The sequence below is a fragment of the Euprymna scolopes genome, chromosome 37 (genome assembly GCF_053919585.1).
Source record: "Euprymna scolopes isolate OS-2025 chromosome 37, ASM5391958v1, whole genome shotgun sequence".
Classification (NCBI taxonomy): domain Eukaryota; kingdom Metazoa; phylum Mollusca; class Cephalopoda; order Sepiida; family Sepiolidae; genus Euprymna; species Euprymna scolopes.
In genome coordinates this window covers 37925826-37941087 of record NC_136518.1, presented here as the reverse complement: position 1 = coordinate 37941087, position 15262 = coordinate 37925826, and the positions used below count along the sequence as shown (strand labels likewise).

The 15262-nt window shown below is 35.4% G+C and overlaps 1 protein-coding gene across 1 annotated transcript; it reads left to right on the top strand.

Annotated features, from left to right (window-relative positions):
• Positions 1–1662: 1662 nt before the first annotated feature.
• LOC145261173 (uncharacterized) lies at positions 1663–2229 on the top strand. Its single transcript, XM_080119494.1, has one exon. The coding sequence runs from the start codon at positions 1663–1665 to the stop codon at positions 2227–2229; it is 567 nt and encodes a 188-aa protein (XP_079975620.1).
• Positions 2230–15262: the final 13033 nt, after the last annotated feature.

Genomic DNA, 15262 nt, shown 5'->3' with positions numbered 1-15262 from the left:
TACAAAACACCAGCAAATCACTGGGACTTGAGGGTACACCTGTGAAGCTAAAGCTGTCAACTATGTACGCCGAGAACAAAGTCATTGACAGTACAAAGATACAAGGGCTGATGGTTCGTGGCTTCAACCGCCCGCAAGAAATTAAACTCCCGTGCACATATACAAGGGACATTATGGCAGCAAACCGATCACACATTCCCACCCCAGACGTAGCAGAATTATGGCCACATCTGAAGCCTATAACAAATTTAATTTTGCCATTACAAGACTGCGAGGTCGGTTTACTGATTGGATACAACTGTACAAAAGCATTAACACCCAGAGATATAATTGCACCGATTGCTGATGGTCCATATGCTAAGCGAACTGACCTTGGATGGGGTATAGTGGGTGTTGCCTACATTGCTCGTGAAGATGAGGATGATGACAATATTGGAACTAGCCACCGGATTGTGGTTAAGGATGTAACTAGAGACTTCTCACTATCAAGAAATGAAAGACCAGCATCCACATTGTTTTCAATTAAGAACCCGATAAAAGAGATAATCGATCCAAATAGCCTAATCAAAATGTTTGATTTAGACTTCAGTGAACATCACGCTAACGCAAAATGTTTATCGCTGGAAGATAAAAACAATTCTCTCCATCTTGGAAAAAAACATCACGATCAAAGAAGGACGCTACGAAATGCCTTTGTCATTTCGGGTGACTATGCCTAACTTGCCAAACAACCGAGAGATGGCACTACGACGCTTACAACACCTGAAGGGACGTTTCCGCAAGCATCCATTATACCACGACCAATATACTACATTTGTCGGGGATTTAATTTATAATGGGTATGCAAAAAGGCTGACTACAAAGGACATGAGAGCAAAAAAAGCATGTATGGTACCTGCGTCATGGGGTCTATCATCCGAGAAAACCAGGGAAGCTGCGTGTTGTGTTCGATGGTAGTGTAGGGTACATGTCTGAATCATTAAATGATCTATTGCAGGGACCGGATTTTATTAACCCCCTTTGCGGTATCCTTTGCCGGTTTCTTAAAGAACCAGTTGCCTTTGTGTGGTGTGTGATATTGAGCAGATGTTTTTGCAATTCCAAGTTGCGGCTTGTCACCAAGATTTCCTCAGATTTCTGTGGTGGGAAAATGGCAATGTTGACAGAGCACCATGCACTACCGCATGAAAAAACATTTGTTTGGTTCTGTGTCGTCTCCAGGCTGTGCAAATTTTGCACTTAGAAGAATTGCAACGGAAGGAGAATCTGATTTTGGGATGGATGTCGCAAATTTTATAAAAAGGGACTTTTATGTCGACGATGGATTAAAGTCTGTTGCTACACCAGAGGAGGCTGTGAGTCTCATCAATAGAAGCATGGTCCTCTTTAAAGAAAATGGTCTGCTTTTGCACAAGTTAGCAAATACCACCGGAATCTCGAGCCAAGGAATTAATAAATATTGATATTCACGAGGACAGTCTGCCTATCGAACGGACTCTAGGTATTCAGTGGTGTATTGAATCAGACACCTTTCAGTGCAGGATCGTGCTAAATGAGAAACCCCTCACCAGACGAGGTTTTTTATCCACTCTTAGGTCAGTGTATGACCCTTTGGGACTCGTTTCACCACTTATCTTAAAGGGGAAACAGATTCTGCAGGAAATGTGTATGAACCAGTTGGACTGGGACAGCCCTATTCTAGAAAGTCTACAGCCACGGTTGCAACAGTGGATTGCAGAAGTCAAAACCTTGGATGCTATCATTGTTAAAAGATGTTTGAAGCCCGCAGATTTTGATGGGGTGGTTACGACAGAAATACACCATTTTGCGGATGCCAGTACCATAGGATATAGGCAATGCTCATACTTACGTTTTATTGATCGAAACCGACGAGTGCATTGCTCCTTAATTATGGCAAAAGCTAGAGTTACACCCATCAAACCAGTCACCATCCCAAGACTGGAACTTACGGCAGCTCTTGTTTCCATCAAAGTCAGATCAATGCTGCGTGACGAATTTGACATTACAAATATTACAGAATGGTTTTTGACCGAGAGCTTTCATGTCTTTGTGGCGAACCGAGTTCAACAAATTCGAGATCACGCTGAGCCATATCAGTGGAATTACGTTTGCTCTACTAATAACCCGGCGGATATAGCTTCACGAGGAGCAACACCGAATGAGTTAATGGGTAAACGCAAGTGGTTCAATGGTCCGGATTTCTTATGAAAATCTAGTACCCCATTCATACCGGACCAAACCAGAGAACAACTATGCATAGACGAAAATGATCTGGAGATAAAGAAATCTCATGTCTTTAACATCTCAACCAGGCTAATTAGCCAGACTTCAATAGTGGATCGCCTACAATACTTCTCTAATTGGATGAGAGCTGTGAGATCTGTGGCTCTTTGCTTGAAATATAAAGCTAAGTTGAGAAATCGGGTATCTTCAGCACAGAACAATTCCGACGAAGGAACGCCTACAGTATCAGTGGCAGACCTAGAAATGGCTAAAGTTGAAATCTTGCGACAATTACAGATGAATATCTTCAGCCAGGAATTGCGAGATTTCAACAATCTGATCAACGAAATACAGACGACAAAGAGAAACATGTTAAGCAGCTAAGATGCCCATCCTACTGTATCGTCTCGATCCTTTTCTTGACCAGAATGATCTTATTCGTGTTGGTGGTCGTTTGAACAAAGGACACTTCTGTGAAGATGTAAAGCCTCCAATAAAATCTCATATGACGGAACTCATCATCTCACATTTTCACGAGAAAGTTAAGCATCAAGGTCTTACTATGACTCAAATGAGATAAGACAAGGTGGATTTTGGATTATTGGTTGTAGTTCTGCTGTCTACACCTTCGTTTCAAAATGTGTTATGTGTCAAAAAGTCAGAGGTCAAACCCAAATTCAAAAAAATGAGTGGTTTACCAGCAGATAGAATTAAACCTGAGCCACCCTTCACTTACAGTGGAGTTGATTTTTTCGGTCCATTTTTCATTAGGAAAGGCAGAAAGGAGTTAAAGAGATATGGCGTTCTTTTAACATGCATGTATTTCCTAGCAATCTATCTGGAAACTGCCACATCATTGGATACAAATTCATTTATCAATGTATTACGAAGATTTGTATCCATTCGCGGCACAATTAGACAATTGAGATCGGATCAAGGTACACATTTTATTGGAGCAAGTCATGAACTCCAGAATGCTCTGAAAGAGATGGATGATGGATGACAGTCATCTGCAGCACTATCTCTCAAGTGTAGGATGCGACTATATTAACTTTAAAACGAACCCGCCTACAGCAAGCCATATGGGAGGTGTGTAGGAGCGAAAAATTAGAACGGTCAGAAATATACTTTCCTCTCTCATGCATGATTTTGGAGCCAGCCTAGATGATGAGTCCTTGAGAACCTTCTTATGTGAAACAATGTCCATCATACACTGTCGACCACTCACAGTGGATGGCTTAAATGACCCCCTAAATGTGGAACCACTCACATCAAATCATTTATTGACAATGAAGTCCAAAATTGTACTGCCACCACCTGGAAAATTCCAGAAAGCTGATCTATATTGTAGGAAGAGATGGCGACGAGTACAGTATTTAGCAAATGAGTTCTGGATCCGTTGGAAACGTAAATTCATCCAAACACTTCAGGAAAGAAAGAAATGGTTTAAACCTAAACGTAATATGACCATTGGCGATGTGGTCCTAATTAAAGATGATAACTCCCTACGAAATCAATGGAAACTGGGACGATTTACCAAACCTATTCTCAGCACTGATGGCTTGGTCCATGTAGCAAGGGTAGCTGTTGGAAACAGGAATTTGCCTAAAAATGGGAAGTCGAGCAAACCCCTACAAGTACTGGAACGACCAATCCACAAAATTGTTTTAATAAATGAAGCAGAGACCGAGGAAGACATAAGGTTGAAAATAATGAATCCTTATTTTTGGGAGCCATGTAAACGGAAACAAATTGAACCCCTTTGCGCGGCCGAAATCTACGTAAGGGAAAAATCAACGTAAACGCCGTTTCACGCATAGAATTGAGAATGGCGTGTTGTTAGAAAACATCCTTGTGCGTTTGGGTCAACTTGAGGCATAAAAGAGGTGAGGAAACGAAGAATTTCATTCAAATCATTTCTCAAATTTACTGGACATTGTTATTAGGTATTCTTCTCTACTCTTTGCATTTATTTTGTTTATTTCAGTTTTCACGTTGAAGACTTGTAAACTGCGAATGAGGTGCGACCACGGGGGAAATAAAAATTATATTTTCTGCATCAGTTGTGCTCTAGTCCTCATTTTGGCCCCTGTGCTACCGTTATATATATATATATATATATATATATATATATATTATTTAGTAATGGGACGATTTCAAAGATTTTCCCGATTCTGATATAATTATCGATTCATAATCCGATTCTTTTAAAATATTTAATATTTAAGGCAATTTTTCTCAGTGAAGCGTAACTCACTGTTGGAAAGTATTTAAATACATCGGATGTAAATATTAGAATCCTTTTTAGTAGACCCCCGCTAGAAAATACAGCCATCAGCGGTTCAAAACATGAAATACCAAGAGTCCTTTACCAAAAAACAATATATATTTAAAAATTGTGTGAAAATCAGCATGGTCTACTATTAAGTTAACCAAATGCTTTACTTTGAATGTTAGTCCCCACAGAAAAATCATACATGTAGCTGTCGAACATATTACGGCGGATCATGTTTTGCCTAGTTTAAAACTTGCATGCGGCTTACGGACTTCGGAACCCGTGGCGCAAGTGATAGAGGCCTTGCATGTCTACGATTCCAGGTGGAGATGGTTAAAAATAGTGGGATCTTTTCTACCAAAAACCGCCAAAGACCTAGTGAGACGACAACTATAGAAAACAACATTTAAGAGATCCAGCATTTATATCCCATCGCGCTTGACACCCTGACGAAACCGAGAGAAATAGTTGGTCTAAGCGTCGTGAACAAAAAAACTATGAAGATGAAGATAACAGTCTGCAAATAAATAAATAAATATAGATTTACACGATCTTTGAATATGTTAGTGAAAACTTTTTTTACTGGGACTACGAATGTGGGTGGTATAGAATTTAATGTCAGAAGGGAACTTGTATAGGAGATGTTTTGTAAAAAGAAATCAGAAATAAAAAATGATAAAAACATACTAAACGCAGATACCAGGAACAAAGTTTCTTTCTTCGAAGGGCACGCCTGTGGAACTGTATTCCGTTTGCCTACTTTCCAGTTGACTATAATATGGCCGTCTTGAGGTCCAATGCAAACAAATTCTTCATAAGCCGTTACATTTACATAAACAAATTTACCGAATGATTTTGCCTTGTTATGACCTGACTCAGATTGTTCGCGAACCCACCCGTGTGCCCGATACACCCGGTCAACATGCACGCCTCCTAGACCTTTTTCTCTCAACTTCCCCTGAGCTATGTTCATGTTCCGTTCATTTTCCTCTAGGATCCTCCGACCACTCCGTCATATCAGTTAAGATAAAAACGAAATGTAAGAAGTCCCCAGACGTAACCCTCCAACGTACTGTATACCGATACTCTATGGCTGACTGGGATAGCTTCCGTACATTCATATCTGATTTACCTCTGCACTCCATGTTTAAAAAGGAAGTGTCCTCTATAGTATCAGATCTGACCGAATGGTTAATTGTAGGCATAGACAAATTCATACCATTTAAAAAATTCCAACAAAAACCTAACAGCCAGCCATGGTTCTCCCCAGAATGTGCTGCTGCTATCGCGCACAGAAATCACTTTTTCCATAGCTACCAACGTAATAGATGCACTGAGACTAAAGCTGCTTTTAAGTCTGCCAGCAACCACTGTAAAAGAGTAATAAAAAATGCAAGAGAGCTATATGCCCAGTCTGTTAAATCCAAGGTAGCTAATCAGCGGCTTGGTTCCCACCAGTTTTGGCAAATAACAAATAGGATCCTGAACAGAAGTGTGCGTTCTATCCCAACCATTATCAATGAACCAGAGGTCATCTCGTCAGCGTCAGACAAGGCCAAACTATTTGCAAAGAACTTTGCAGCTAATTCCACCCTATGTGACGAAGGCCATCAACTCCCCATATTTCCTCCTATAACACAGAGCAAGCTAGGTAGCATACACATATCCGTGCATGAGGTCGCCAACCTAATCAAGAACCTAGATTCCAGTAAAGCAACTGGCCCTGATGGCATCCCAATTATGGTGTTAAAAAAGCTTCAACCAGAACTTGCTCCCTACCTTACAAAACTATTTAAGCGCTGCCTTAAGGAGAAGTGCTTTCCGACTCCCTGGAAGACCTCATCAGTTTGCCATGTATTTAAGAATTCAGGTGATAAGTCATCTCCCTCTCAGTACAGACCAATAAGTCTCCTGTGTGTTATGAGTAAGTTGTTGGAATCCATATTAAATAGAGAAATAATCAACCACCTCAGCAGGAATAACCTTCTTAGTGACACACAATATGGTTTCCACTCGGCAAGATCTACCGCAGATGTGCTGACGGTTATATCCCACAGGATTAGTGAATCTCTTGACAAAGGCTTTCTTTCTAGGGCAATTGCTTTTGACATATCAAAGGCATTCGAGAAGGTATGGCATAAGGGTCTACTTCACAAGATTTCCAGCTACGGTATAACTGGAAATGTTTTCTCAATCATTTAATTTATTTCTCTCTGATAGGCTCATAAGAGTAGTTTTAGATGGACAAAAATCGGAGGCCTGCAATATAAATGTTGGAGTCCCTCCGGGGTCAATCCTGGGCCCAACTCTCTTCCTGATCTACATCAATGACCTCCCTAAACACATACTTAAATAATTCGTTGACATCTATGCTGATGATACGACCATCTACGGCAACACATCAAAGGCTGTAAATGACAAAGTTCTCTCTGATTATCTCTCCTCTGATCTCGAGCGCGTGGTTCAGTAGGGGAAAATATGGCTGGTTACCTTTAATGCATCCAAAACCAAACTCCTATCCTTACATCATCAACGCTCTGATCCTCATCTGGCATCAATTGTGATGGATGGCTCTCGTCTGGGTGAGGCCCCGTGTTTTGACAAGCTTCTGGGTTTGACCTTTACTCCTGATCTGAAATGGAACACGTACATCAAGTCTAATACCAAGGTCGCTGGGAAAATCGTGGAATCCTTCTAACGCTCCAGAAGATATCTCACTACTGATGCAATTCTTAATCCATATAAAAGCCAAGTACGTCCAAGGATGGAATACTGTTGCCATATCTGGGCAGGAGCTGCTAAAAACAGGCTATCTTGCCTTGACAGAGTACAGAATAGACTTCGTGGCTTAGTGGGGGGATGCCCTTTTCTCTACCCTGCAACCTCTCTCCCACAGAAGAGACGTTGCGAGCCTATCCTTGTTTTATCGTTATTTCCATTTCAGGTGCTCGTCTGAACTCCAATCTCTGGTTCCCCTCGCCAATCTTTCACGAAAAACACCCGTAGAGTTGAATCCACTGTGAAAAATTTCCTCCACTCTATATCTCTGCCTAAATCAAAACGCGGATTCCATGAACAAAGCTTCTTTCTTAGAACTGCACGCCTGTGGAATTCTGTTCCATCTGCCTGCTTCCCACCTGACTACAACTTGGATGTCTTCAAGTCCAACGTTAACAAATTCCTAATGAACCGCCCCCTTAAGTAAACACTTCATCAAATCTCCACACTAACGTAATGTACTCGCAATAACCATTATCCCTGAGTTTTTTCCGGGCATTGATAAGTGATGATCACTGTGTAAAAAACCCAAAAAACTAGGATTCTGATACTGTACATTCTGAAACCTTTGTCCCCAAGTTGCCTCTGGGGTGACTCCTATGTAAAAATAAGAAAAAAAGTAGATATTAAATTAATATTTAGTGAGAGCTATGTTCGTTTTCTTGGAGGTCATTCTGAAAAGATAATTCAGAAAATGTATGAATGCACACAGTTTCTTAGAAACCAATCCTGAATATTTGTCGCATTATATATGGGTGTGCGTATGTGTGCGTATGTTACTTTAAAATAAAAAGGAGGAAAAGTTCTCCAGGTTGAGCTTACACGCAATGTACAAATGATATACTTGGTTATAACTTCATCAATATTATAGTTAATGATGAATAGATGTGTGTACATAGCACGTATGAAATATTACGAGCATGTGGTATATTTTTGGAAAGACTATGTAGTATTATTATCAGAAGAATTTTATCACTTCTTTGCAGTGAAAAATAATATTGCTCGACTATCATATATGAATAAGTTAAGTACTATTTTATGCGGCTTACGGACAATTTGAAAGAAGAATAATGTGCATTTATCACATATTAGATAAATATTTCATCTCCAATTTTGACATCCATATCTAGAAAAGTAGCTTGTGTTTCTCTGTATAACTCTCTTATATATATATATATATATATATATATATATATATATATATATATATATGTATATATATACATATATATATTATATATATATATATATATATCATTACCCTAATAACTTTTAAATACCTACAACTAATAGTGGTAAGTATTATTCGCGCGCTAGTCGATAAAATTTCTTTTAATAAACAAACGGGAAAACTCATTTATTTTACGACCCTCAAATATGCGGTGACTTAGAATGACCTATGTCTCATGATTTGTGAATTTTTTCATCTCTAGCTGTGAGACCGTTGGGATATCATATTGAAAAAAGAATGGTCACGCTAAAGGTCAACAAGAGGTCAAATTGACACATTCGGCGTGTAGTCAAAATGTCGCCTTCATTTAGCTCTCTGATTTTGAAATTAATTTGGAAAAAAACTTATTTGACGGAACAACTATATACACTTTATGCTTACAAAAGTAAAAACGCACATTTGAAAAACAACAAAAACAAAAAAAACGCATCGTTCCGTCAAACACCCGAAGAAATGATTGTTATTTCTATGGAACAATAATATGAATGATGCTATATAAAGAAACTGGTGTTGTATTTTAACGTTTTGTTGAATATTTACTGAATTGTTTGTAGTAATAAAATAATTGATTTACAAGAGTTAAACAAATGTTTTATTGTTAGATTTTACACACGGTAATTTATTGAATTGTTGTAAAATTATTTACTATTATTAACTGAAAAAAAACATAAAGTCGGACGAGTACAAATATTTTGGGGCGAGTAAATTTTCCCTCACACTCAACCAGCGGACATAACTACTCCCAACCCGTATCAACGAAGCGGAAATCAGACCGTCAGGTGTGGGTTTTTCAGGTAGAACCTATTAGTTCAGCGGGGAGCGAAATCGTCCACATATGTACCAATCAGAATATTGATAGATTCTGGAGTAGACAACCTCACCAACAGCAAAACATTTAAAGAAATCCTTAAATTACGGCCAAAATTAACATTAAAGGAAATAAGTTGTACACCAAAAGCCTATGGGAATATTCCAAAAAGACTAAAGGGAGAATTTTGTGCAACAATAACAGTCCGAAAAGAGTGCTTTTCAAATCTCAAAGGCTATATATATATATATATATATATATATATATATATATATATATATATATATATATATATATATTGATGAAGGGAGTGCATGGCTAATGTGTATTAGAGGAAAAACATCTGCAAGTACAGAGTAAAAAGAAAATAGTGAGAAAGAGAGTTAATGCATGAGAAATTGTGAATATAACCGCCTAATAGATAAAAAGAATTGGAAATCCTTTTAGATTTCCCCAACCACTGGTTTCGTATTAAAAAGTTATTATTTATTCAAGCATAAAAACAATTGAAACGTAAGAGGTAACGCTTTTATACACCTGCTAGTTTGCATCTTTACCGTTAGTATATTTCTTTCTTTCAAAGTTTATCCATGGACTTATATTTTTTTTCGTTTTACGATGCGTACACATATTGTGCATGTGATTTGGACGCCCGTCTATAGCACAAAAGTTTGAAATCCTATTTTCATTGCTAATCGTAACGTTTGACTAGGCGCACCTTAACAATGTCTGATTCTTTTCTACGATAATATTATTTCTTTTTCCTGTAATATCTTTTCTTCCATTTCATGGCATGTTGCCGGTTGAGATAAAAAAAAAAGAAATTGCACAACGAAAAAGTGTCTACCAGTTAGTAAAAGAACCCATAATACTTTTAGAACGCCTCTGAGATTCTGCAGGAAACGCATCGCTAAAGACGACATTCGCTCCCCTGAAGAAGCAGAAAATCACCGATAAAAAAACAATAAACTTTTACAGTTTATGAACGGCGCATATATTGGTACATCTAATTTTTATTTTTTTAAAGATGAAAGACTATCTACTTCAATGGAGAAAACACACACATGCACACACACACAGATATATATATATATATATATATATATATATATATATATATATATACATACACACATACGTTTTATTTTTTATTACCGTATCTTTCTGTTAAGTTATATTATTGTTTCAGCTAGTCGGCCGTTTTTGGGCCATCTGTAGCTTCCTCAGACTTTTACAGAAATATCTGTAAAAGTCTGAGGAAGCTACAAACGGCAAAAAAATGGCTGAGTAGCTGAGACAATAATGTAAATAAACAGAAATATACGGTAATAAAAAATAAAACGCATATTTGCTCTACAACAGTATTGAGAACTTTCTTCAGTTTTTATTAATTACCATTTCCACTATATATATATATATATATATATATATATATATATATATATATATATACATTTTATTCAAAAGGAATCAGCATTCCGCAATATCATGAAAAAGTACGTTTTAAAACTCAGCTCAGACTTTTTCATAAAAATGAATAATATAAATGTTTTACCTATTCCATTATGATATATGAAGTGGATTTATTTCATTTTTAATTCATGTTTAATTCAATTTTGTTTAAAATTACTAGCGTAGACAATATCAGCTGCATCTAAAAAGGAAGTAATTCCATTTAATTATTTAGTTATTTTCTGTTAATCTGTGAGGATGCATTTCCTTGATTGGGTTTTAGAGATAATGATGACTATGGTTTACGCATCTAAAATTAAAAATGTTGCCTATTGTTTGAAATATCGTAACAATTTAGGATATGTAATGTATCTTGAATTAACCCCCCCCCCCCCGGCAATATGCTTTTCCTTCTTTTTTACCTGGCAACGCCGGTTATGTGCAGTTAATATATATATATATATATATATGTGTGTGTGTGTGTGTGTGTGTGTGGGTGTGTGTGTGTGCGTGTGTGTGTGTAAAATGTTTTTTTTTTCTAAAAGTAATGTCTACTATTTATTTCAACCCGAATGAATCAGATGGAGTGCAAATTGCGCAATGTAATTATGGCTGAACATTAATAAGAAACTTGAGGTTTCGTATCTCTGTTTAATATATGGACAATGTAGGACGTTAAGAAAGTAACCCGCGTCATGAACGTTTGACCGAAATGAAGATGAGTCATTGAATTACTGGAAAATATACATAGAGAATGGTGGTTAACATGTAGAAAAAATATCATCTAGAATACAAAAGGTGGCTGTTTTAATGGCCACTGTCCCTTCATCGCTTTGAGTTAAAAAATAAAGGTTAACTTTTTGACTCCGCCAGAAAGAATGTTGAAGAGAAAGAAAGAAAGAAACAGACAGACAGACAGACAGACTGATAATACTATTAATTCGCGTTTTATGGAAAAAGATGTTGTAACATCTCGGCGTAATAACTTCTGATTATTTTAATGAAGATAATACTTTTCTAGTAATCAAAAAAAAAACACCATGGAATTTTTCTCTAGATAAAAACTCGTGTCATTTAAAGTGAGTATTCGTTACTTGCATAATACCACACGAAAATATCCGTAGGATATTTGAAAAAAAAAATGTATTATTATGCAATAATTCATCGTGAAAGCATGATTTTACTAATACTGACGGTAACATTTAGAATGCGATACTGATTTATTTTATATTAAAATAGTTTCCCTACCAGATTTACTGACGACTCCCATGTGATATTAGAAAGCTCTATGTTATATGACCCATATATTTTTTTCACATTGATCAATAATATTATTATAAAGGCATTAAATATTTCGGTTTTCTATTAGTGTATTTATTAACAACGTTTTCACGTGTGCATTCTACAAAGTACCATAATAGATTAAGAACTTGCAATCTATTAGAATGAACACAAAAATATCAAATATATTCTCATAACGAATATGGCATCGAATTATGTGTGGTTACAACATCTTGTAATGGGGTTAGGTTTTGTCGTGAATCCATAGCCTTACAATCTTATTCAGAAGTTCAAAGTAAACCTGCTAATTTTTATACAAATTGTAGGTGGCGTTAGTTCCATTTTATTTAAATTTGAGTACGATTATCAGTTTATTTTATATATATTTTGTCCATACGATGGTAATGTTACACACATCAACAATTGAATGGTTTTTAACGGCGCCTATTATTTTCGCGAATCTTATTTTATTTATTCCAAGATTTCTTTAATCTCAAAGAATTATTTTTTATACTATTATTCTATTACTTTTGTCTGTAAGCTCAATCGATATCATTACACTTTCTTGCTATTTCATCTCAATTATTTAATTATCTGTGATGATCAACTATATTTATTCGCATCTTGTTTATTGTCTCTGTTGTTATTAATATCGTGTCCTGTCTTCTCACGTCAATGATCATTATGACTAAAACTTTTATGCAACGGAAGCTTTACTGTTTAGTACTAGTATAAATTGGCGTTTTTATTGGTTATTTGTTTATACACAGTTTGTTATTTAAACAATCTCTAGAAAAAAATTAGTTTGTTATAAAGTCAAGTTATTTTATGCATCCAATTCGTGATCCATTTGCTTCAATTACTTAATATATGGTTTACCAGTATGAGTAAATGATAGTCATTTGCGAGATTATTATGTCAGATAGCATGAATTATTATTGTATTGTTGCTAATTCCGTATACATGCTCATTTTTATCAGCAATTAGAGTTGGTTGTAATATATTGATAGGTAGGATAAAGATAATTATACATTACATCTTATCGTGTAAGGTTATTAAAGGCAGTCGAGAAGTTGTAAGCAATTATATGCTCGTTTTATCGTTACATTTAATTAATATAAAAGGCCTGCACATTTTAAGATTGTATAATAATAATATCATCTTTAGAAGTATCTAGTTCTTTTTATAAAAACTGTACAGATGTGGCGAAGGTTCGTCCAAAGTGAATTGATCAAACGCTTGAAGCGGATTTTAATAATCCTCTATTGCTGGCTTCATCATCTTCAGTCAAACGAATCAATCAGCCAAGCAAATGATGAAGTAAAACAGCGTGAGATTAAGATTAGTTCAAGAGATTAAGCAGCAAGATATGATCGCACCAACCGAATGCCAATATAATCCGCCCTAAGATTAGTCTTGTCTTGAGACTAGTTTCAACGACGCGAATCAAAACTAATGTATGATCCGTGGTTCACTAGTCTTGAAAGAATCATTAGGGATTCATATCAGCTTAATAAAGTACTGTTCACATTCAACCATTTGACTATGACAAAAGAAAAGGTCAAAACAATAGGGTCATTTTTTTTAGGCTAAAAATTATACATGGTCGGTGAATAGTATTTCCATAGTGGTGTCCTTCTCTCTCTCTCTCTCTCTCTCTCTCTCTCTCTCTATATATATATATATATATACATGTATATACATATATATATGTACATGTATATACATATATATGCATATATATATATATGCATGTATATGTGTATATATATGTATTATATAAAAATTATATTTATATATATATATATAGGCGTGTGTGTATATATACATGTGTAATAATAATAATAATAATAATAATAATCCGTTCATTCCAATGGCCAAATATTTATTAATTTAGATTAACTGACTGTAATTTGAAATTGTTTCGCTCCTTAACAAACGACTTACAATAAATATATTTACTAGTAGTTTTCATTCATCAGAAGATCAAAGTTCACTCATGAAGAAATATAAAAAAAAAACATGTATTTCACATAGAGCAGTACCTTTTTACTAGTCAATACATCTTATTAACTAGTCAATACAGTCTATTATTATTTTACAATTATAGGCATGGAAAATATGTACGATTACAATTATAAATCGATTATCAAATATGAAATGGAATCTAATAAGAAAAAAGCGCTTATATAATCATAGACCTTTTATAAAGAATATAAAAACATAGCGTTATTTCAAATGCAGAGTATAATTCCTGGTTGCTAAGAATGTGCCAAAATATGTTCAAAACTGATACCATCTAATAGCATATAATGCATTCTCTTAACGGAAATAAAACAACCTATTTGTGACAACTAAATTTAATTCTATAAAGAACATTTGGACTAGGAATATAAAAAAACTAAGAAGAAAATCTAAGTACAGATTAAGTATTTAAATATGTTCTCCTATCATTCAAACATGGAAGTCTTTGAATATGCAGTAGTGTCCAAAAGTAAGGGACAACATTTTAAAACCCAATATTTGTTAGAAATAACAACAGTGAAAAGCTGAAATTTTAACAACTGGTAGTCGTTATCATCCATAATCACACACTAAAATTTAAATCATTTACAAAGGATATAAAAAGAATTATGACAATCATATTTGTATCAAATAGGAACGTGCAAAAGTAAGGGACACAATTGAGAAACACAGTGTAAATAGTATGCTGTATTCGCATTTTTGATTTCCGCTAAAGAATAAGTCTTACTTAGTCATTTCTAAACGTTGCATCAGCCGGTACTATGGCGAAACGCCAAAAACATGATTACTCTGTGAGACAAGCTATTTTATTCTGAAGTACACACACACACACAGACACATACACACACACACACACACACACATATATATATATATATATATATATATATTTATTATATACTAGCCATACCCGGCCACGAGTTGCTGTGGCTCAATTTGTTAAAATGGAACACATTCCTCATAAAAAATTGCATTTTTTATTTTTTATTTATTTTATTATTTTTGCTATTTTTTTTTATCAATAAAAGTTGTTTTTCTCCAAGAAAAGGTAAAAAAATTTTTTACCATAAATTGTTAGGTGAAAGTTTTTATTTATTTAATTTTCAGGAATTTTTTAAAAGAAAGTTGGCAGTAAACATTTCTTTTTGAAAGCAGAATTTTTATTATA

What these genes read in the sequence shown, in the direction of transcription:
- LOC145261173 (XM_080119494.1), top strand. Translation starts at nt 1,663, where the DNA reads ATGTGTATGAACCAGTTGGACTGGGACAGCCCTATTCTAGAAAGTCTA.